Source organism: Panthera uncia (assembly GCF_023721935.1).
Source record: "Panthera uncia isolate 11264 chromosome C1 unlocalized genomic scaffold, Puncia_PCG_1.0 HiC_scaffold_4, whole genome shotgun sequence".
NCBI lineage: Eukaryota > Metazoa > Chordata > Mammalia > Carnivora > Felidae > Panthera > Panthera uncia.
The window spans coordinates 59,465,554-59,489,928 of NW_026057585.1; the positions used below are offsets into that span (position 1 = coordinate 59,465,554).

General features: G+C 44.6%; 1 protein-coding gene across 2 annotated transcripts in view; it reads left to right on the forward strand.

Annotated features, from left to right (window-relative positions):
* Positions 1 to 24,018, forward strand: part of DAB1 (DAB adaptor protein 1) — a 406,172-nt gene extending 382,154 nt beyond the window's left edge. The window contains exons 14-17 of one of the 2 annotated variants that reach the window (XM_049617084.1): positions 4,750 to 5,298; positions 9,086 to 9,213; positions 9,546 to 9,656; positions 20,437 to 24,018. In XM_049617084.1, the coding sequence (XP_049473041.1) occupies positions 4,750 to 5,298; positions 9,086 to 9,213; positions 9,546 to 9,641 (773 nt within the window). In that variant the 3' untranslated portion in view covers positions 9,642 to 9,656; positions 20,437 to 24,018. The remainder of the gene's footprint in view (positions 1 to 4,749; positions 5,299 to 9,085; positions 9,214 to 9,545; positions 9,657 to 20,436) is intronic. The other variant, XM_049617083.1, reaches the window with a different exon arrangement.
* Positions 24,019 to 24,375: the final 357 nt, after the last annotated feature.

A 24,375-nucleotide genomic window follows, 5' to 3' on the forward strand; every position in this document is an offset into this window, starting at 1 on the left:
TTGCTAGCCTGTCCATTAGGAGCCCTGGCCCTGGCCCCCACCCCCTGCTCTGTGACAGCTGCCACAAGCCCTCCCCTCAGCAAGCTGCAGTTTCTCGTGTATGGGGTAAAGAGATACTGAAAACAGCTATGCCAGAGGCTTGTTGCTAGGATCAGTAAGCTCCATGAGGGCAAGGATGTTTTTTTAACTGTTTTGTTCTTCACTGCATCTCCAGAGACTGAAATAGTGCTTAGCATCCAATAGGGCTACTTTTGAATGAATGAATGAATGAATGAATAAATGAATGAATGAATGAACGAATGAATGAATGAACGAACGATTGTGCTGATGTAAATAAGCATCACCATACAAGTTCTGCATAAATGTTCAGGGCGTACCTTCGTTTCCTGTATTTTTCCCATATTTTAGTCTGTTTTTTTTTTTTTTTAATCCAAATAATGAGGTATCCCCAGGTGCAAGCATCTGGTTGTAAATTGCAATTTTCAACACTTCTTAAAAATCTAACTGGAAGGCAGTAATGCAGGTGTTTCCTTTCACTTCACAGTAAGGAGATTTATGATTGATCTGCACTCCGTGGCATAAACAGATGCTCCGTGGCCCCTCCTCCCTCCACTGTCGAACATTAATGACTAAATGTTACTAAGCAGTTAAGTGGCTGCCGTGGCACACACCAAGTGGCTCCCCAGGTCCACTGCTACCACAGTCCTGCTACCGAGGTGTGCCGTCGGGCATGCACAATGCCATGTGGCCTGAGAGCCTTAGCTCACAGATTTGGGGACAGCCCAGGCTGCAGAGACCACCCCCCTCCAGGAGAAACAAGTCAGACCTGCGAGTTCCCAAACATGATACCCAATTACCCCGTGCTGCTTTTTTTTTTTCTTTTGAATATTGTACTTTGGTCTGAAGCAGATGGCATGAAGCCAGGGAGACATGCTAATAGCTCTCTCCAGAAAAGTGTACACAGCCCATCTGTTGGTTCCTTGTGGGGGAAAAAAAAAAAGACAGAGTGAAAGAAAAACCTGCCACCGACAGTAGAATCTTTAGAGATCACAGTACTTACAGATCTTGGAGTTTAATTGTACACTTGGAAAAATGCAGTGGAGGCATTTATTCCACTGTAACTCATTCACCTTTATAAAGAGACTTTCTCCAGTCTCCAGCATTTAGGGGGCCATCGATGTGGCCCACAACTGTGGTAGACACAGAGGAGGTGGAGAGAGAAAATAAAGGGTTCCTGCCAGCAGGTGGTTTCTTGTCTAATGAGGGAGGACAGAGTAACTGGGCGATAACAACACAGTGTGACAAGTGCCATAACGGAGGTGAACACTGAGGACTGCGGAAGCCCAGAGGAGGAGAACCAGCTGAATCCCCAGAGCAGGGAAAGCGCCCAGCACAGGTGATGCTGAACTGGTTCTCAGAGAGCACGTAAGGAGTAGCCACATGAAGGAGGGGGTGGCTTTCCTGGCAGAAGCACCAGCAGAGATGAGAGAGAGCAGGTGGAGTTTTGTTTGCAGGTGCTGTGGGGAAAGGTACCCGTGAAAATGGGATGGAGAGGTGGGAAAGGGGACTGACCCCTAAAGGCTCCTGAGCCAAGCTAAGGCATCTGAACCTTATACTCAAGACAATGAAGCACTGTATTTGCATTTTAGAACAGTCCTCCAGGGGCAACGAGGGGGGCGGAGCAGAAGCAAACTAAAAAATAGCCTGGCTGGAGGCTGAAACCTTCCATCCCTTCATCAAAATGGCCATCAAGTGGCGCCCTCGTGGCTCAGTCCGTTAAGTGTCCGACTTCGGCTCAGCTCATGGTCTCATGGTTCATTAGTTTGAGCCCCGCGTTAGGCTCTCTGCTGTTGGTGCAGAGACCACTTGGGATCCTCTGTCCACCTTCTCTCTCTCTCTCTCTCTCCCTCTCAAAAATAAATAAACATTTAAAAATAAATGGGCAGCAAGTTTGAGGTAGTTGAAAGATCCATGTCTCCCCCATGTCAGACCCAGTGCCCCCTTTTTATGACAAATATTTGTAATGTCACCTTCAAATTCTTGAAATTCATCGATAATATAACTTACCTACACAGCTTTTTAAAAAGTCAATATGATGCCTGCATTATAAGGAGGAACTTTTCAAAAGCTAACTTATAATAAAAAGGTACGTATCTGAATACGGAGAATGCCCAGGTCCGAGCACACTAGATGTCCTACTAAGTGGCCTGGTGTGCATACCTATAAAGAGAGGCACTGCAGGTGCAGACAGATGCATGAACGTGGTGTTGGCTCAAACACCAGGAGAAGTGTTTCTGTCGGGACCACAGCTTTCCCAAATGGGGAGCAGCTCTTAACAGTGTTTCAAACAAAACAAAATACAGTCTGCCCTCAGAGTACACAGTTGTGACCTTCCTAGAAAACTGTGCAATGAAACTTTGCCTTTCCACGTAATTCAAAGTCCAGTCCATACTCAGTTGTAAGATACACTGTGGTATAACTTGCACACGTTGGTCTCAGACATTGTAGGATATCTACGCTCGCCGCCTCTTAAATGCGGGTAGTGTCTCCCTCTAGCCAATTGCCCTGACACCCAAATACACGCCCCAGATATCCTGGTCACCTCCTAAGGGATGGTAGCCCTCCAACTGAGAACCCCTGGGCCCCACCAAATAAATCAGAAAGTAAGAAACACACTTGCAGAATTCTTAGTCTGTTGGTGGGCTTAAGTCACAGCCTTATTAGGTGATAGGTGAGGTGAAAATCAACGTAAGCGACTGTCAGGTTTGGAGTGTCAACGTCATTGTGTCTTCACCCCTCTTAGTTCAGTGCGCTAGGGCTCAGGGGATCTCATAAGGATATTGTCTGTGTTGCTCCTTGATGCTCCATAAGTGCATTGCACACTGCTGGATTAATCAGCAAGAAGCCCATGTTTCCTGTCTCTGACTCTCTGGCACCTCCTGTCACCTTACAAGGAAATGGCTAGACTTTCAATGCCGCTCCCATTCCTTATTCATCATTGAAGGGATCTGAGGGTGGACCGTGAGTGACGCCCTCTGCACGCGATTTCTCTGGGCTCCCCAGGGTCATTGACATCACCCATGACCCGACCAGCACCACAGCGCCTGCCTGCCTTCCCTTTGGAAGTTGCTAGGATACCCTGCATCCACTCCTCCTTTCCTGGCCTCACTGCTGCACACCTGCAAACTCCTTCTGACAGCCATGAAAAGGCTGGTTTTGAGAAGTCAGGCCAAGTCGGCGTCTCCATCCTCTACTCCGCCTGGCCGGGGAATCTGTCTTCAAGGCTCAGCGGCACATGCATATGACCCCTGGGCCCCCTGAGAAGGGCAGGGACCACCGGAAGCACATGGGAGTTTCTCTGGGCCTGCCCACACTTTGCCGAAACCCTGGGTGACTGTACCAGGTGTACTGACCGTGCGAAGATCAGAAATTGGTCTTGGCCGTCTGCGTGGGGCACTGTGGTACAGAGGGAAGAACATTAGCTTCGGGGATGGACGACCTCAGTTCAGATCCTGATCCCACTTGGCACTGACCGTGTGACCCCAAACACAGTACTTTCCCTCTCTGAGCACCGATTTCCTTATCCCTAAAATAGAGATAATAAGAACACCTCCCCTGCGAGGATTTTGTGAAGATGTAAAGCATCTATCTAATGCTGTACCTAGAATGTTACAGTCATTTCTAAGCGGAAATGATTCATGTTACTTTTGTTCATGTGAACGTATCAGTTGTGCTGCTTTTAAAATGGTTATATCTCACCTGAAAGGACTTAGTACGGCCAACAATTCTCATGGCAACCTACGTGAGTGGACACCCTGGAGTTTCGCAGTACCCAACATATGCCACTGTATGAGGTGCCCCCGAGTAGACAGTCACCTAAAATTGACATCATCATCATAACACAGAAATCGTGTGTAATAATACCTGTAGCTACCATTTATTGCATGGCTGCTGTATACAGGCAAGGAATTGAGTACTTCAAAGGCTTTATCTGATTCAAATACTACTAACTGCTAACATTTACCAAATGCTCACTCTGTGTCTGGTGTAGGACTCCACCTCACATACATCATCTCCATTTATCTGTAAACCAGACCTGTGTGACAGAAGGTATTTAACGTCCCCTTTTCAGATAAGGAGGCAGAGCCCTAGAGAGCTTGTGAGCACTCCCTAAATTTCAGAGATAAGAAGTGGCTGTCTGAATTTTAACCCATGCCTCGCAAACTGACACTCTGGTTCTTCCCCTGGCACACGGCTTCGATGCCTGGAAGGAAGATCTTCCTACCTGGCTTTCCAACAAGGAGCCTGACTTTTAGCTTAGAGAACTGGCGCGATTGAGAATGTCCCAGGCCTAGGAAGAAGGGGAGGCAAGATTGAAACCCACATGTGCCTGATGTCCAGTTGTCTGCCTTTTCCCATGGGACACACCGGCTCTCCAGGCTCTGGTGTCAGAAATCTTTAGCAATTCTAGCAATATTGTCATTATCCCCCAGATGTCTGCCTGGCTTGCTCCTCACTACATTCTGGTTTCCACTTATGAATCGCCTCCCCGGAGAAGTTTCCCCTGACCATTGCTCTAGACAGAACGCTCCCTGAGAGTAGAGGCTTCTGTCTCACTCATCTTTGTGTCTCCAGTCCCTTGCACATAGCCTGACACTTAATGGTTGTTCAGTTATCTTTCTGCTTATCCCTTGAATCCATGGATTGTTCTTTCCTAGGGTGCCTGACTATTCTTCTACCCCCTTCCAGGTTATGTTGCAATGGGCGCTGTCCTCCCATCCTTCTGGGGCCAGCAGCCCCTCGTCCAACAGCAGATCGCCATGGGTGCTCAGCCACCAGTCGCTCAGGTGATGCCGGGGGCTCAGCCCATCGCATGGGGCCAGCCGGGTCTCTTCCCTGCCACTCAGCAGCCCTGGCCAGCTGTGGCCGGGCAGTTTCCGCCAGCCGCCTTCATGCCCGCACAAACTGTTATGCCTTTGCCAGCCGCCATGTTCCAAGGTCCCCTCACCCCGCTTGCGACCGTCCCAACCACGGGTGACTCCACCAGGTCAAGTCCACAGACCGAGAAGCCCAGGCAGAAAATGGGGAAAGAGATGTTTAAGGATTTCCAGATGGCCCAGCCTCCACCCGTGCCCTCCCGCAAACCCGACCAACCCTCCCTCACCTGTACCTCAGAGGCCTTCTCCAGTTACTTCAACAAAGTCGGGGTGGCACAGGATACAGATGACTGTGACGACTTTGACATCTCCCAGTTGAATTTGACCCCCGTGACTTCTACCACGCCATCAACCAACTCACGTGAGTGCCTGTCTTTGGAAACATAAATCCAGTGAGAGCGACGCCTTGCTTCTGGAGTCAGTGAACTCCTTTCGGTTCCCATGCAGCAGGCTTCCTTGTTTACATCACTACTAACAATAATAATAGCTGCCCGGTACGAGGTACCAACAATAATATACATACCTACTTTGTATAATGGCTTTGATTACTTTTATACTCATAACAGTGCTTATTACAGGTTTTGTTAGACCTTTTTGGCCAATATAGTGAAGTTCAAAAACAGGAGGGTAGGCAGAAGGGGAGCATCGAATACAAACCTGTCGCTTTTCTACCATGTCACTCTGCTGCTCAAGTTTTATTTGTTCACATCCATTCGCTCATGATCCCTGCTTATGACACACAGATTCCTGAAATGGAAATGCAGGGTGAATGGGAACCGCAGATGTTTGGGGGACAAGGACAAAAAATTAGAACAGAAAATTAAGATCAAGAGAAAACTTGGAGAGAAAGAGCAGCTGTAAGTCTCGTCCAACTAGTATAGTAGAAGTCAGATTTGGGCTTAAGGCTTTGGGTAGGCAAAGAGAAAAATCGGTAGCCTTGCAGAAACCTCTAGACTGGGAACCAAGGACCAGGTTGATCACTTTGTAGTTTTGTGCCTATGGGCGAGTGATTTTATTTCCATGAGCCTCAATTGCCTCATCTCTCTTAGGCTAAGGGATATTAAAAGGATTCAGTGGTACAGTTACTGAAGCATTGTATACCTCACGGAGTTTAAAGTCTTTTTATCACCATTATTGTTGCATAGTGAGTGGTTTTCTGCAGAATCCTGACCAGGGTTCCAAACCTTGGCTCTCCTACCACAAGCTGTGTCTTTGGGTAAACGTATGACTCTTCTTCTTCACCTCAGCTATATCATGGGTAAAATATGCGAGTTGGCTTGGATGAGCCATGTGCCTCCTAGTTCAGGCATTCAGTGATTCTGTCCCAGCTCACTTTTCTACTGCAAGCATCCGGAAAACCATACCCATGTAGCCAATCAGAATCCAGACACACTTGAGCATGGATATGCTTGGTCGACACCGTTCGCAAAGGTGTCTGCCGATTCAGCCTGTGCCTTGACAATTGATAAGGGAAAAGAAAAGTTTCATGGAACAATGAGTTTGGCGTTTTCATTACTGTCATAGATGATATGGATCACTGCTTGGCCAATATCGTGAATTGTCGAAAAAATCTAATGCTAACACAATTAGATAGTGTCATTTCAGCCAGGTTTGGAAGGCTGTTCTGAAAAGGAATGTCTTCGGTGTGTATAAACAACACGCTTCCACTCAGGCCATATGATCTACATAGCAGGGGCCTCACTATTAACTCTAACTCATAGGGTTTCAATGAAGAATAATGAATAAAAAATGAAATGGTCAAAGAATGAGAGTCATGCATAAATAAGCTTCTCTTGACGACAAACGCTCTCTTTCAACAGGCTTGTGTGCCAGCCACAAATAAAACGAAAGTTTCAATTCTTTGAGGACAGGAAATGTGTCCTAATCATTTGTACCCTTCTCATAATGCTAGCATAGCATCTCGCCCGTGGGAGACATTTGTGAAAGGTCATAGAGATTGAAATGAAGGAAACAGGCCGCTCAGTTACTGTTGTGTTTTAGAGCAAGGTTCTGCAACCTTGACTCTGTTGGTATTTTGGGCCAAATCATCCGTTGATGTGGGATCTGTGCTGTGCTCATAGGACATTTAGCAACACCCTTGCCCTCCACCCATTAGATTCCAGAAGCACCCATCCTCTGCCCCTAGTCATGACAGTCAAAGATGACCCGAGATATTGCCAGACATTCCCCAGGATTTAAATTGCCCCAAATTTAGAACCACTCTTGTAGATTATAGAGGTATTCTAGAAAACCTTCTGCAGCCTGAGACATGTCAATAAATGCCTGATTATGCTTCCAATCAATTTCATCTGGTAAGTGGGAGCAGTCTACCTCTCAGACAGCAGCTCAGCCTGGGTTCTCAGCCTTTAGTCAGCAATGAGCCACTTCCAAACACAATTCAGAATCCAGTTACACTAACATGTATTAAACAGCTATCACACATCAGGGTGTTTCCAGATCGCTCATCTCACTTAAACTCACTACAACTAGTTTGCTCCATAATCGTCTCACAAAACAAAACAGATTTCCTTTTAAATTAAAAAAAAAAGTGTTTTCTTTCAAAGAAAAGAGTGAAGCCAATCTTTATATCCTCTTATGCAGAAGCATCACCTTCAGAATGTTTTGAGTGGAGGATCAGTCGGACCAAAAGTAAACCACAACTAGAGATAGAGCGCACGGTCTGACTTCAGCTCAGGTTATAATCTGGCCGTTTGTGAGTTCGAGCCCCGCGTCAGGCTCTGTGCTGACAGCTCAGAGCCTGGAGCCTGCTTCAGATTCTGCATGTCCCACTGTCTTTGACCTGCCCCCCACTCACGCTCTGTCTCTCTCTCTCTCAAAAATGAACAAACATTAAAAAAAGAGGGAAATGGAGCACACAGTTGGCCGCACAGCAGAGACCGACCCATGTTGAATCCCAGCACTCCTGTTTCGTGGCGCTCTTCACTCTGAGAAAGTCACTTCACCTCTCTGAGCTTCAGTGTCTTCATCAGAAAAGAACAATAGCTAAACAGCACTTTGCAGCATTCGCATTAGAGAATGCCGTGAATGCGGTGCCCAGCTTGCTGGCACAAAGTAAAGAGCATCATATCCATCAAGGCAAAAGGCACTCACCAAGTTTGAGAATCACTATCTGACAAACAGCCAGATTTAGTAAATTCTGGGCAGTTATGGTAGGGAGGCCTTATCCGTGTCATTTGGAATTTAGCTACTAAATCAAGCCATAACCACTTCCTCATTTGGGGCTGAGCCAGTGACTGGTGTTTTCCAGGCGAAATTAGAAATTGCTGAAAGAAGAATGGCTTCAACTGGCATATTTGTTAGAACCTCTGGAACAAGTGAGATGAGGAAAACGTGGGAAGGCTGGGACAGAAAGCGCAGAGCCTTACGCAGTGAGAAGTAAAGTGCTAGTTGTCAACCTGCCAGCAGCTCCATCCATCCCCCCACCTCACTGAGGCTATCTTCGTGCAACACGTGTTTATCAAATACCTGCCGCGTGTGAGGTTCTACCATTCACCAACTGTGTGGCCTTGAGCAATTTAGCACCCTCACTTCCCTTATCCGTAAAATCAGGATAACTCCTACCTCAAAGAGGCTTTGGGAGGGTTGGAGATCCTGTCTGTGAAGTTTCTGGCCACATCTGACACATAGAGGGCACTCGATACATGGGCATCACCATCCTCCAGTCTATTTATTATTGAAATAAATGCATGACGGTAAGGAAGAGAGAAGAAAGAAAAATCTGGTCGGTGCTTATCACCTGGAGTGTGTAGAAATGCAGAGTTTCTGAACCAGTAGGTTCAGAACCAGTAGGTTCAGAACCAGTAGGTCTGGGGTGGGGGCCTAAGAATGTGCATTTCTGGCAAGTTCCCAGATATGCTACTGCTGCTGAGCCAGGGACCATTCCTTGAGAACCACTGCCTGACCCGCCCATATGCACCTGCTCCTACCTGATCATCAGGTGTGTGAGAGGGCCAGGATAAATACATACAGAGGAGATGTTCGCTTGTTCAACCGACCTGACTTAGGATAGAAAGCAGAGTGCTGGATTTGACTCGAATATAAACCGATCCCTGAGGCCCCTGTGGAATGTAAATGGTTGCAGCCAGACACTTAATGATGTTCCCTCTCTGTGCATGGTCTCTGTGTAGCTCCAACCCCAGCCCCTAGACAGAGCTCTCCGTCCAAATCATCTGCATCCCATGCCAGCGATCCTACCACAGACGACATCTTCGAGGAGGGCTTTGAAAGTCCCAGCAAAAGCGAAGAGCAAGAAGCTGTAAGTGACCACCTTGTTCTTTCTGGTTTTGTTGTTCCTTAAGATTAAGACCTCTGTATCTGAAACGGACAGTGGGCGAGGAGCCCTGCATAGACTCTCATGTTCTAGGCGGGGTGCGAGAAGGGTTTTCTTTCATGTTCAAATGAGCAGCTGAAAGCCATGTTCCTTTCATGAAGTCCTTCCCTCGAGTTTGTGGGTGTGGCACCCGCTAACCGCAGGTGCTGCCTCCTTGAAAATAACTGATTATACGTGTGCATGAAAATGTGTCCAGCTGTCTAATGCCTTCTCTTGTTGAAAAGAAAAAAAAAAAGTGTTATCTTCTTGTGTTCTAGCCTGATGGATCACAGGCCTCATCCAACAGTGATCCATTTGGGGAGCCCAGTGGGGAGCCCAGTGGTGATAATATAAGTCCACAGGCCAGTAGCTAGATAGCACAGGTCTGGGTAGGTATCTGTTCTTTTTATCTCCTTCACCCTTAAGCTATCTGCTTTCTGTTTTGCTTGTTCTCCATTGCTGAAGTCACGTCCCTGATGTTTGCACCCTTTCTCCCTGCCTGAGCATATTCCTGATGTTTGCACCCTTTCTCCCTGCCTGAGCGTATTCCTGATGTTTGCACCCTTTCTCCCTGCGTCGTGTCTATTTGCCATCTTGTTCTTCCTCATGGATGCATGACCTTTGACGTATACTGCTAGGTAGGGGTTAGGGTGAGGAGTGGGGATTGGTCCCATTCTTTTAGTAATGATATGTTCTGAGTGGATGGCGGTGATAGAATGAGGCATGGTCAATATTAACACGGATTCAGTTTCTGAAAGCATCAGTATTCTGAGATGGACGCATCCTGCCCACCCTGATAATTTCTCACTGCAGTGGGATCCAAATGCTTTAACCTTTGAAACAAAGTGTCCCTGCATCTGCCTACACTCCACAGACCTAAAGAGGTCACCAACCAAACATCCGGTGAAACCAGGCGAAGAAGCAAGAACAAGCCTTGGAATGAGACTGAGACGTAAGCTCACAGCAGCCCATTTAGTGTTGCCACAAGGGACCCCCTCGCCCTTCCTAACGTAAAGGCAAAATGCGAAGCTCAGAGACACATAGCATTTGCTTGACGCACTGCTGTTTGCACCTGTGCTACAGCATGTGGTTTGCTACTGAACCACTTCAGATTCCATCAGCAGCTACTTTGAGAGAAGTGTCCTTACATTCACTAGAAGTGGCTTCTGGCACTTGAATCTCAATACATCTGATTTGGTCCCAAGAAAGAGGAGCTGACGAAGCAAACCTTCTCAGGAGACAGAAGTACACCTCGTTGCCCAGACGTGGTTTCTCAGGTCGCTCCTTGACGAATGTGTTCGATTTTCAGATACCTGCCTAGTTTTCCACAAATGTGTAGGACTGCAAGGCTGTACCCACAGAGTTCCTTTCCTTAGTCCTGAACAGCGTGGTCAGCACCATTAAAATGGTAAATAGTTTTCACCATTCATAACTCGGTGCTGAGGCTCAAAATCCTCAGTTCGCATGTAAGTTATTTTGACAGTTATTGAAAGCTAAAACAGTGTTTGGGAAGTGCATTTTGTTAATAGATTTTATGATGAAAGAGCTCAACATGCTGTATATTTTGCTACATTTTATACCAGTACAGTAGCATATAATAACACATATGCCATGCAAAATACCCGTCTAAAAATTCAGCCTTGCAAAGCTCTTTGGGAAGCTGGTGAATGTAAGGCAAAGTCAATGTTCCAGGAAAGAGGAGAGCTGAGGATTATGGGTGGATGGCTTGGAAAGATTCCCCAAGAGGTTTTCTACCCCCTTGTGTATGTTTTATTTCACGTGCTCAACCTTTCTGAAAAATTTGATGAATGAACCAGAGGTGACAAGAGCCATTCGTCAGTATAACAGCTAACATCATCCTAAAATTGAAGTTCTTCTAGAAAACAAAGATGACTTACACCATTTGCAGATCAATGTATCAAACCCTCATCTTTATGAGCCCGCTCAGCTTGAGACAGTCCAACAAGCTGAACTGTGTCTTGGGGCTTCAGTCTATTCCATGTTTGATGCTCCATCCAGAACCCCATGCCATGGGAAAATGTGATTTCTTAGTTCTCTGGCTTCCCTAGTCCCATAATCAGAATGATGCCAGCTGGGGGCTCACAGGCCACCTCTCACTTCCAAAAAGTAAGCAGGCTTACATTCACATATAAATTATAATAAATAGCTCCCAACCCCAAAAGGGCTGGACTGTAATCTTCAATGAAACAGTTTTCTCCCTTTGAACACTCCACTTGGCATTATCACAATTGCCTGTTGAGAATCCCAAGCCAAGAGGCTGATGCCAGCCTTGCAGACATATCCCCTAAGACACCCACAGTTGAAGTCCACATGAGCCTTTCTGGGCCCCTCCATCAACAGCAATACAAGCTGCATGTGATCTTTCCTCCCCTGTCACATCCGCTCATCTGCGCAATTAGAAATCTACTTACTGCACCAGCTTAGTGCCTTTCCAGACATTTGGAGAAGGGACACTATGAAGAGAAAGTTACATCCGTGGCTCTATTTTCCCCTCTGTTTTTGTACAGTTGGAAAGGAGGAGTCTTGTCCTTCTTATCACCCTTGCATTTTATCTCCAGCTGCTTCTGATTAGAAATACCCACACGGTTCTTAGTAGGTGGGGGTAACATCTGTTAATAAGTGAAAGCCATATCACACCGTCACACCATAATAAGAGAGAACAAACGGACTCAGCCCTCGCAGGTGGAAGCTTCAGTACCAATCTCAAACACCAGTTCTGTTTTAGCAATAAAGGGAAATATCTTCAGTTATTTCATTTTTCCCCTTACCCTCCCGTCTGGGACAATCCCGTGTCTTTGAAAGACTGGGTCAACAGGGGGGGAAAAAAGAAAAAGAACCAAAATAATATTGTAATGGCTGGTGTGGGAATGGCAGGTAATTTATACTTCACTGATGTGTTTCTGGAGCAGTTTTAAGGGCGAAATGTTAGCTTTTGAGGAGATGAAAGGAAAATGAAAACATTTATTTGGTTAAATGGCTAAGTAAATAAACTGCCTATCAGACTTTCCCAGCTGTCAAATCGAAGTTGCATCTGTAACAATGGGGAATTGTTTGGTCTGTCTCCCTTAGTAACAATAGATATTGCCATAAATAATAAGTCGTTGTCATGTTTTTAATACCGATCTTCATAGTGGGAATCCAAGACATGTAAAATACTACCTCATGGATTTCTAGTGTTCAAGGGAAAAGAAAGCTGAACTTCAGATGCTTTAGGTGGAAGAATCTTTTAAAAAAATAAAAAAATAAAAACACAAGCTTTGTAAGAAGAAAGAAAGAAGTGCATAGAGTCAGGGACTTAGGTCTGGATTATGGTTTCAAAGCTGGTGACCTTAGGCAAGCACGTAACCCCTTTGTATCCTGGTCCCTCACGTGGATAAATATGGGTAATTAGCTATAACAGCTCCTTCCCCAGGCTGCCCCAGCATCAATAATCATGACCATGAAAGTGCTTTGTCAGCTTTGGAAGTAGAATACATGTATTTGGAATTATTGTTATTATTCTGTTTTTAAATACAATGAAACAACAGAGCCTTAAACCAAAGAACCATATAAAACAGAAAATAATCTGTCTGTCTCTTGGACATAACAGTCAGAGGCAAGTCCAACCCCAAGGCGTTGGAGTCATGCAGTTAGGAGATGGGAAGGGCCCCTCTGAGGACCATGTCGGCCAGGGTAGAGAGGTGGGCTGGGTGCCCAGAAATATTTAAAAGACAAAATCAGGAGACCGTTAAGACTGAAGGGAAGTGGGAGGTGAGGACAAGGACATAACCAAGGACAACCCCCGCATTCCTAATTTGGGGAACTAGACAGGACAGCATGCTTGAGCAGAGAGAGGGTGGGTTTACTTTGGAACTTGAGTTGAACTTGAGATGCCCATGAGACAGCCAAGTAGAGATGCAGGAGGCTGCTGGATTCAAGAATCTGGAGATCAAAAGAGAAAACCAGACTAAACAGCAAGATTTCGATATGGGTCCAAGCCACTGAAGGGATGGGCACAAGTAGAATATGTTGATCGTTTAGACCAGAGGTCAGCAAACTCTATAAACGTTTATGCTTTGGGGCGCCTGGGTGGCTCAGTCGGTTAGGCATCCGATTTCGGCTCAGGTCATGATCTCACGATTTGTGAGTTCGAGCCCCGCCTTGGGTTCTGTGCTGACAGCTCAGAGCCTGGAGCCTGCTTTGGATTCTGTGTCTCTGTCTCTCTCTGCCCCTCCTCCACTCATGCTCTGTCTCTGTCTCAGAAATAAACAAACATTAAAAAAAAATTAAACATTTATGCTTTGTGGGCCAGGTCTCTGTCACAACAAGTCCACTCTACTGTTAGAGAAAGAAAACAACAAGGGATAATGCATAAAGGAACGAATGTGGCTGAGTGCCAATAATACTTTATTTAAAATACTTTATCAAATTAATTATTAAAAACAGGCAGCCACCAAAATTGGCCAACGGGCTATGGTTTGCCGACCTCTGATTTAGATCCCACTCACTGTCTCTAGAATCACTCTGCAGAAGGTAATCACCATGCCTTTCATTTACTACTACTAATAAAATATATTTCAAAATTACTAGCGTGTTTATAACCCTTCCAGAAACATCACCTAATTCAATCCTCAAGGTCACCCTCTTAAGTATTTTTATTATTCCCATTTCACAGATATGACAAGTAAGACAAGTAGACAGGTTAATGGCTTGCTGAAATCACAAGATTTACACATAATGGGGCTAGGATTTGAACCTACATCCACATTATATAGCTTGAGAGCTCTCAACCCCACCAGGACCACATGGGTTTTTAGCAGCTTCTTTTTGACTTAACAGCTGTGTGACTTGAGGTAGATGGCTTCATTTCTGACCTTTGGTCTTCTCTTCTGTAAAACAATTCCCATATCCTTCCAGCTGACATTCTAGAACCTTCTAACTTGTCTGTCTCACCCAGTCAGGGGATGGAAGACCCACTCCTCACATAAGATCTTTAACAGCACCCCTCCCCCAGGCTGCCTTATTCTAACAAAGGACAGGACTGAAGCCCCTTGAATATGCTGACTTTATTAGGGTTCCCAGAGACTATTGGCCTGAGATCCATTACCCTCTCCTGATGACCAGGACTTTACTCTGGACAGGACCCTCTGCTCATGGCAGAGAATTGGCATCAACAACCTCAGCGTCTTCATCTACTTTGTGACAACAGCAAGAAAGATGATGTACGTGTGCAAAGCAGATAATTTGTGTCCATCATTGTTGGAGAAATGTAGAATTGATCAAAATGTTTGTGGACAACCCCCCCCCCCCCAACTCAGATTTTGCATCTCTGGAATTCACCAAGTGTGTTGCAACATCTCAAGATCCCAGGGAGCAAGTGCATTTGAGCAGCAGTGTCCATCTCTGAGGTATTTGTCTTAAATCCATCCTGTATTTTAAAGACTTTTCTACCCTGAAAGGCAAACATGCAGCCTGAAAGTGATCAGAAAACTTTGTGGGGTTTTCTTTTTCCTTTTTGTTCAAAGACTCCCAGCATTTGTTAAAACATTTTATGTTATCTGAGCTCATTTGTTACTTGTTACAATCCCTTGAGGTAGATGTTACAAGCCCCATTTTACAGATGAAGAAACTGAGGCTCAGGTAAAATGCTTGCCTAAGTTCATACAGGAAGTTAGGATTGCTAGGGTCTTTCTGGCTCTAAAACCCATGCATTTTTAATGATTCTATTCATGTCTTCAGATAGGACTTGATTCATTTCAGCCTCATTTCCACTCCCTGGCTACCACCACCTTTTTCATTTGCAAAGCCAGGAAATGTAAAAACCCCACTTAGCTGGGCCCCAGTGTTGGGGCTGGTTATTGCCTCAGCAGGGTGGTGCTGAGGGGCTCAAGCTTTAGCTCCTGTCTGGCTCCGGTCCGACCCCTGGCCTGACCCCAGACATAGACGGGCTTGCTCAGCAAGCTGATTGCATGGTGCACATTGACCTCTCCTCTAAGACCACCTTTCTCAGCATGCCCTGTCTTCTCTCCACCCATAATTTTTTCAAGGGACGTATCCTTTGGTAGACGTAGCTAAAAAAGGTTTCCGAAAATAAACTTAATAAAAATTAAATGGGTGCAAAGGACTAAGCATAGTTTAGGTGGCTTCAGAAAGGGGCTCATCATAAGGCGGGATAGGAAACCTCAAGCCAAAATGGGGCGGCCAACTGGGGGAAGTGAGGAAGCAGACACAGAAATGAGAGACCGCACCCTGGGCTGCTCTCCTCTGTTTCCGAAACTTCAGGAAAAACAACCCTCAAGCCTGAGGCCTCAGCTTCTCCCTGTAGGCGAGAGGTGTCAGGCCACGAGCCGTTCTTACTTTGACCTTCTACAAGAGGGAGCACGTGGTACTGGAGAGGACAGTGGGCATAAGGATACCTGAGTCCGTTTCCATGAAACTCTAGAAAAAGACAAATCTGTTGATAGTGGTCACAAGCAGATCAGTGCAGGTGGCTGGCACTGGAGAGAGGCGTTGACTGAAAAGGACACAGGGAAGGTTGCGGAAGTTCTGTAGCTTGATCGGGGTGACGAGGGCCACACCGGTGGGTATGTTTTTCAGGACTCCTCCGACTGTACACGTAAAATAGGAACATTTCATTGTCTACAAACTACACCTCAGTGAAGTTGATTTTAAGATGAGAATAGGTGAACTCACAGAAATGGAGAGCAGATCAGAGGTTACCAGGGGTTGGGGCTATGGGAGACTGCTTAGTAGGTGCAGTCTGTTTGGGGTGATGACAGAGTTGTACACCGCTGCAGGCATAATTAATGCCACTGAGTTGCACACTTAAAAATGATTCAAATGGCAAATGCTTTGCTATGCATATTTAATTGCAATTTAAAAAAAAAAAAAAAGCTAAAAAACAAGCAAACAAATAAACCTGGTTCTATCCCAGCTCTGCCCGTGCTGCCTGAATGACCTTGGGTGAGTCCCCAAGGTCTGAGAAACTTGCTTCTTCGCTATGAGTAGAGATAGGAATATCCAGGGGACAGCCTCACTATGAAGCCCAAGTGAGATGGTGTCTGCGAGCTAAGGAAGTCCTTGCAGACTGTATATGTTTCTGTAAACATAAGCTCTTATCACCCTAATTCTGTGATTCTCCATGGCTACTGTACATGAACACATAATTCGTACGGGGCATCGTCTGCAAACATGTGGAAGTGTCTTCTCCACGGGACCCTGCACCCAGATTCTATAGATTTAACCCCACATTCTTTCTGCACAATTTCCCTGGGCTAGTCAAGTGCCATTATTAGATTTCCTAACAGAGCCCCGTTACAGTGGCTCCTATGTGCTCTGAAGGAGAAGCCACCTACAGGTGATTGTGAGGCCTAAAACTACCTTCTACAAAGGAGGGATAAAACCACATCCCCAGGCAAGAGGAACCTAACCTTTTTGGAGTATCTCTTACGTGTCAGGCTTTCTGCTAGGCAATCAATGTATATTTCCTCCTTCGATCCTCACCGCACCTCTCACAGAGAGGATTTCTAGGCTCATTTTACTAATGAAAAAACTGGAAATCAGAGGGGTAAAGTAACCCGCACAGAGTCCTGCAGTCCTAGTCCCCTGCCGTGACCTGTATAGACCTCTGTCCACACTGCATCATGTTATCTTCTAGTATGTTCTACACAGTGAGCTCCACTGTGCCCAAATTCTGAGTGGGAGCAGAGTGGCCCATGTCACCTGCAGAGTCCAGAAAGTCTTTCTACTGGAGCTGGGTCTGAAAGTAGAAACTCCCATTGTAGGACAAAGAGAGGCCCCAACGGCAGAAGAAACTGCCCGAGCAGAGTCTCAGAGATGGGAAAATCCTGTCATGTGACCAGGGTGACCAGAAGAGCAGAAGGTGGGGCATAAGAGGGAGAATGGAAATAGATGAGGCTGGATAAGAAGGTGGAGCCATATTGGAAAGGTGCCATCCTGAGGGGTTTGCATTTTCTTTGGGGTAATAAGGAGTCAGGAGGATTGTTTTGAGCAGGAGAATGGCATGACCAAATCCATTGCAGAAAGATCATTCTGGCAGAGGCATAAAGACATTTAAAAAAAAAAAAACAAAAAAACCATGATTTACGTGACCTGAAGGTTGGGTTTTGATTCACAGTCTGGAAGGGGCATTTATTAGCTCTAATGGACTAAGAGACAAATGGGTCTCGTGTGCCCAGCTAAGGAGCTTTGACCCTACCCTGTGGGTGACTGGGGAGCCTTTGAAGGAGGGCAGAGATGTGGTCAGATCTGCCAAAAGAAAACAAAAAATATCAATGGTGTGCTATGTTAATGTATGATTCCACTTAGGCTTTTGGAATATTGAAAATAGCCTGAAGACCCCATCATGACCTTGCCAGAAGCCAGGTCAGAAATTTCTGGATCAAATGATTTCTTACTCCCCTCCAGCTCTGACAGCCTAAGATTCTGTAACAAGGAAGTTAAAGCTATTGCCAAAACCTATAATGCATCACAGTGTCAGACTTTGGGATTATCTGCTGCTTGGGGTTTTCCACACCACTGCTCCCCTTCATTAGTGGGGATAATTGAGAGTTGACTGCAGTCCTTACCACTGTTGTGATGGGTATTTGAAACTAAATTCCGGCAAGCAGGAGATGTGTGAATATTTATCTCAGCTGCAGAAAGTTAATGCAGTGTGGCATTAATTACCCTGTCTGAGCCTGCTGTCTTCTTCTGTTTTTAGGTGTCATTCTCTGTTGAATAAATTAGTTTCCAAAATTAGAATAGAGCAAATTGTAGGGTGAGATCAAGGCGGCCTGAGTTCTTAGGATATCCAAAAAGAAGAGTGGGCAGAGAAGTTCTACCCAGGAATGATGAAGATACATCCTATAGCCCAGCATAGACGGGACATGTCTTTTCCCCAGAACTTGTACTTGACTTCACTACTTCTCCCTTTGCTCCACCCCGCCCACCCCCAAAACACAAACACGGTAAGGTTGCATGGTTAGCCTTGCAGTAGGTATTTGAAACATTTCAAGGCATTGGTAGGGAAGAGATGAGGTGCATAACAAATCCTCTTGCTATAGATTTTGCTGGGTTAGAGTTTGAGAGTTTGAGAGAATTAAGCCAAACTGGACTGTATTTAGGACAAAGTGATCAGCACAGAGGAGAGAGTAGAAGCTGTATCATAGTCATTCATTAATCCAACAAATTCATTCATTGAGCACCTACTGTGCTGGGTCCACACGTGTAAAATAGCAGAAGAACTTAGCAAGCAGTAACCCAGAGGTAGGATATGGAATAATGGGCTTCCCTATTTTCTGTCATGAGACATTTGGGAGAAAGATTACACTTACTCTGTATGTTTCTAAGGGCAGTATGAAGTCCCATGGGTGGGAAGCATGGAGGGACAAATTGGTATTCTCTCCTGTTATAGAATAGGGGGTCTCAAAGGATAGACGGATGCTTTTTCCTGGAAGAATACAGACGTAGTGAGGTCTAGAAGAAGACATCTTAGATTTGACAGCAGGAGTCCTGGATTCTGTTCAGGATGTGGTTTCTAAGTAACTTTGTGATTCTAGGGAAACAAAAGCTCCCTTCTCTAGGATTCACATTCTTCACCTATAAAATGATGGATCTGGACAAAATTATCTCCTAGTCCATTCCCACCGTACAATAAAAGCAAGCAGTGTGATCTATTAAATGCATGAGGTACAGCTCGATGACCTTGAGATCATGCCACTTCTATGACCTTCAGATTTTATCTGCAAAATGAGATGGAAAGAAGAAAAGCCACTCCCAGGACAGTTAAGCAGATAAAATAAGACAGGAGGGTGCTTTGTAAACCTCGAAGCACTCTACAACACTACAGATTGAAGGACTGGTCTTTTCTCTCTCTCTCTCTTTTTTTTTTTTTTTTTCCACGGCAGTTGTTGTAGTAGCCTAGAAAAAGCACTGGACCCTACTTTCAGGTCTCACGTTCCAAACTTCCCTAGCTGTAGGAGCATGGAAAATTGCTTCACTGCTTTGTACATGATTTCCCATTTGCAAAACAGATAAAACATCTGCTTTACAAGTCTGTTGTGATAAGCTAAAAAGACACTGTACTTAAAGATACCTAGCATGGTGCCAGACGCATAGCCAGGGCTCCCAGAATATCAGTTCAATCTGATGGTTGAAGAAAATAAGCAAATAGAAAGGATCTATACCCACATGGCAACAGGCAGGCTAATATAGAAATATGACAGAATTAAGATGTCACTGTTTCCTTTTAACTCTGGCGCAAATATCCAAGAGTGGACAGCAAAAGGTCAAGTGTAAAGGAAGGGCCTATATATGCCTAAGACCAGTGTCTTGATCTGATCTGCTTGGCCAGTGCACCCCGGGCCGTCTCAACATGAAGTCTCAGGTAGTGTCAACAAGGCTAAACACCATTTCCCATATGCCTTTGGACTGAAGGTTTGCTTTGTCACATACAGGTCAAAATCCCTGTGTGTGTCTCAGGACAGCCAGTTCCAGGGTGCAGGCGGATGACTGGTCAACCCTGAAGCAGGAGATTTAGTGGAAATGAGTCCCAGAAGCTCTTCACTAAGAGCTAAAGGCATAATCGCTGTTTTTCCTGCTCAAAAGCGTACTCAGTCCTCACTGCCTGCAGAAACCAAAGACAGTTTGAAATAGAATTTCAGTGGTTTCAAGTAGACATTCATAAAACTATGTTGGAAAATTTTCGACTCGACTCTTGATGATTGTTATTTTTTGAAGACCTCTTCCTGCCAAGCGCTGTGCCTGGACGCTTTACATATAGATTATCTCGAATTCTCTCAAGAACCCTGTAGGATAAACAGTATTATTCCTATGTAATGGTTGGGAAAAGTGAGGCTCAGCAAGGATAAGTATCTTGCCCACCTCACACAGGTCGTCCAGCTCTCTCTGCTATACCTTCCTTTTCCCCTAATGGGGAACCAGTCTCAGCTTGAAAACCAAGGACAGACCTGGGTGAGTAGTTATTCTTAGTGATTAAACAAAGTTGCCAAAATGACATGCGTCATGATCAAATAATCCAAAACGTACCTAAGGTCATCCATCATAAACTGTCATCTTTCTGTTCTCATCCCAAACCCTCTTTCCCAAGCTGTGTCAGGAAATCCTAACTGGAAAAGAGCAGGTCTCACTTTGTCCTTCTGTCCATAGGAGCTGGAGCATCTCTATGCACAGATCAACAGACCTAAGAAATAGCATCGATGTGGGCTCATGGCAGGTGCTTCAAGACTGGCATGGAAATCGGCATCGTGACAGGCTCTCTTGTATTCTTTCACCTCACCTCATCCCATGAAGAAATTCACGACTGCCCAACAGAACTCATTTGGAAGAGGGAACTAGGAATTCATGGCAACAATGGCAGATAACTATGGCAGCACAAGAGGAAAAAAAAACACACAAAAGTATAAAAAATCATACCCAACATTAAATCACAAATCAAGCCAATGCTTACCTGACAAATATTCTGAGCTCTCTCAGCATGGGTTTAAGATGACCCAGTACGCAAAATCATAATTCTCTTTTTATTTCTCAACCTGTTGGCCACTGTAAAGACATCAAATGTGGAGTTACAGGCCTCAGAGAGTGACAGCAGGGTTGGCACTGACTTCTTTTAGACATGAGCAAGATGTCCTTGTGACAACAGTATCGTCATCCCTTTGCCTTTTGACGTATGATGATGTATTTTCATCACTCCACAGGGCCTGGTCTGCCATTCTGTCCCCTTTCCTTGGTCATGTTTAAAAATTAATGGGTGTAAAGATTTTTGTATCGCTTCTGACTTTTTTTAGATATGGGTGAGGAAATCTAACTGGAAAAGAAAAGCCTCATATGAAAGGAATTCACTTGAAAATCACAAGACGGATAAGTGGTTGATTATGATCAAGAATGTTGCCAAAACACCCCTTTAGCTCTTCTGCACTCTGGTGAAGACAGACGGCTTTCGGTTCAAATCTTCATTCTGCGAGTAGGAAAGGACGTCGGAATCCCATTGATGAGAAAGACGAAAAAATGCATCTGGTTTTCTAAGAAGCTCTAAACTCTTAAGTACAATAAAATGATATTTTTTATTTTTCCGATATCTTGCTGCTGTGATGCTATGCAGACAAGTGTCTTCTCCACGTGCCATTTTCAAAGAAAAGTCATTTGCCAAATAATTCTGGTACAATCCTGGTTATGCGGTTTTGGATCTTAAAACCGACTTTCTAATGGAACAATGGTGACACGAATATTCGGAATAACAAACTGATTCCAGGATCACAACTGTTCATCGCTATCTCTTTTTGTACATCAGAAAATTCAAATGGGATTTTTATTTTATAACTTGAAAAAAAAAAAAAAACCTTACCATTAAACTCTTTAAATATTTAAGGGAAATGGCTTTAAGGAGTTCTAATGAAAAAAAAATGCCAGTTTTTTTTTTTTTTGTAAATATAAATGTTAATAAAAATGCTTTTTAATAATGCCATTACACTGTAGAGAAGGTAGCAGATTGAGTGCAGGATGTGACAAACTTGATGGATGGGGCTCCCTCTCCAGATGTTATGTGGAGCAGATGGGGGAAAGCTGGAGTTCAGGGACAGGTGGCAGAGCAGTTGGCCAATCCATAGCTAGTGAGCAAGAAGGGAGCACGTGACCCCACCGTCTACTCCAGCCCTTCCACAAGAACACCCGCCCTCGGTGGAGAACACAAGACAATGCTCACATTTTGAAGGCCTGTCCTTTAGATTCTGAAACTCCCTCCCATCTCTTCACGCCCACCGACCCCCATAGAGATCATTGAACTGTTTGTATGTGAAACAGAAGAGTTTAAGCTTCCTTTTTTTACATTGATGAGACAAAAAGTACAGTGTTCAGTTCATACATTTAGCACATGATTTTCATAAAGAATCTCTCTATTTTTGCCCTACAGAGAATTGTGCTACAGGTCAAGTGTGTTTTCCCGATGTTCCAGTATGTTGAATTTAGTGGTTTAACACTAAGGAGAAAACTTTAGAGGACCATGCGGTTAACTGGATTTGGGGTTAACTATCATTACTTGGTTTTAAACCTTGGGAAGTAGAATTGGCATTGATATGATTGACTTCAGTACCTGTGTATCTTGGTTCTTCATATGAACAGAAACAAAAGTGATTTGAAAGAAGGTAATACTTGGCTCACAAAGAGAAAATCGAAAATCAAGGTAATTGTCACTGCTCGAGGCCCAAATTTGACACTGACAGATGGCTGGAACGTAATTTTTTCCCACTTAGGTAAACTGACCAAATGTCCGTACAGAATATATGTCAACGTCATCCTAATGTGGAAGGTCCAAAGAACCAGAAAAGCGCAAAGGGCCGTTTACCCCCCTCCCCCCATAACTGTCACCTATTGGTCCACATGATTTCTCCAGGAATGCACGTCCATTTTATAATTAAATAATCCTTTCACACAAAGGGGAAAATGGGAAAGGTCTGATAACCATGAGAGTCGTCTTAAAACCGGTTCAATCCTGTTTCCTGGGGATTTGATACACTAGGCAGTTCCCATGGGGGAAATGGCTTCAATTGCTCCGTTGTCCATGATTCTGATTCTAACAAGTGGTGCTATATCTTCTCCCTCAATATGGCTGTCTTGACTTTGCCTTGAAGCACGACGCCATTACACTGATGCTTTGGGCTGCCTGTGACACGTTCAAAGTGAACGCCAGCCTGGCCAGTGTTGCTGTTTCAGTTACACCTTCTGGAGTTCATTCCATAGCAGGGAGTGACAGCCCAGTGGACCTGTCATCATTCACTGAATGTGACCCAAAGTGTAACTGGCTCTGAACTTAACAAAGAGGCCCATGTGATGCATTGCAGTGAGGGAAATAAGGTCAAGATTTTAAACTGCCATCCACGTTGTCATTGGCAGAATTCTGTTTTTTAACAAGCACTGGTTGGTGAGCTCAGAACCACCATATCCTATCCCAAGAGTACAGTGGAATTTCCAAATAAGAGCCGAGGAGCCAAAACCATAAGGCCCTGGAGAGTCTGCCCAGTTCCGGTTAGACCGATAGAAAATCCGTGTGTACAACTGTTAATTCCTCATCCTTCACTAGCACTAAATTTGTCACTTTAAATTTTGAAACCAGGGAAACGCCACCTGTCCTTCTGTCCCCATGCCCCGTAGCTCTACAATCTTTCCATGCCGCAAGACTTTTTTTATAATTCGTCCTCATCCCAGTGTCTCCTGAAACCCCATCCTGTCATGTACCGGGCACCTTCTTTTAAAAAAAAAAAAAAAATGTTTACTCTGTGGGTTTGGTTTATTTCAATTTCTGCGTTCTGACACATATTTTTTTAATAAAGATGAGAAAGAGAAAGTGACTGTTTCAGTACATTTCTAGACCTACTTTAACTTTACCTCAGATGACAGTTTGTTAACATATATGGACACATTATTTTTAACTTTATGTACAATACATTCAGCAACAGTGAAATTTTTAGAAATTTTCCATTAATTTCTGTAACACGCCATGTATAACTGTTAACAAATAAACATGTTTGAGAACAACAGCTTAGCCTGGTTTTATTCTGCAAGTTTCTACTGGATACTCAGACGAAGGATTGGAAGACAAAACTGCTTCTATCTAAGCATCCATCTGACCAGGCAAAGGCCTCTGTTTTCCTGGCGGAAAGAGGAGGAAAGCTTCATTGAGGAGTTAGATCAGCTCATCCTCACTTTACTTCAGGCACTTGTATGCTTGGAGAAGCAGTCGCAGCGAAGAGAGAGGAGTGTGTAGTCAAAAAATTGGGAAAGACCCCACGACTAGGTCTGTAAGTTGTGTCTCCCCCTTAAAAAAAAAAAAGCCTGATAAACTCTCGGTTTGAAAACCAAGGTTCATCGACACCTTCAAAGAGTTTGCGTAGTTCAGTGTAAGGTCGTCTGCTTTAAGAGATCCAAAGAGGAAGCATTTATCTTTCTTCACATTCCCCCATGCAGTCCACATCAACAAACATGAGACAACATAAGACAAAACTCAGGTTTGGAGCTGGACCTTGACTTGTATGTGTATTAAAGAACAGAAAATGTTTATGTGTGCATATCAATGTTTATGCGTGTGTATGTATG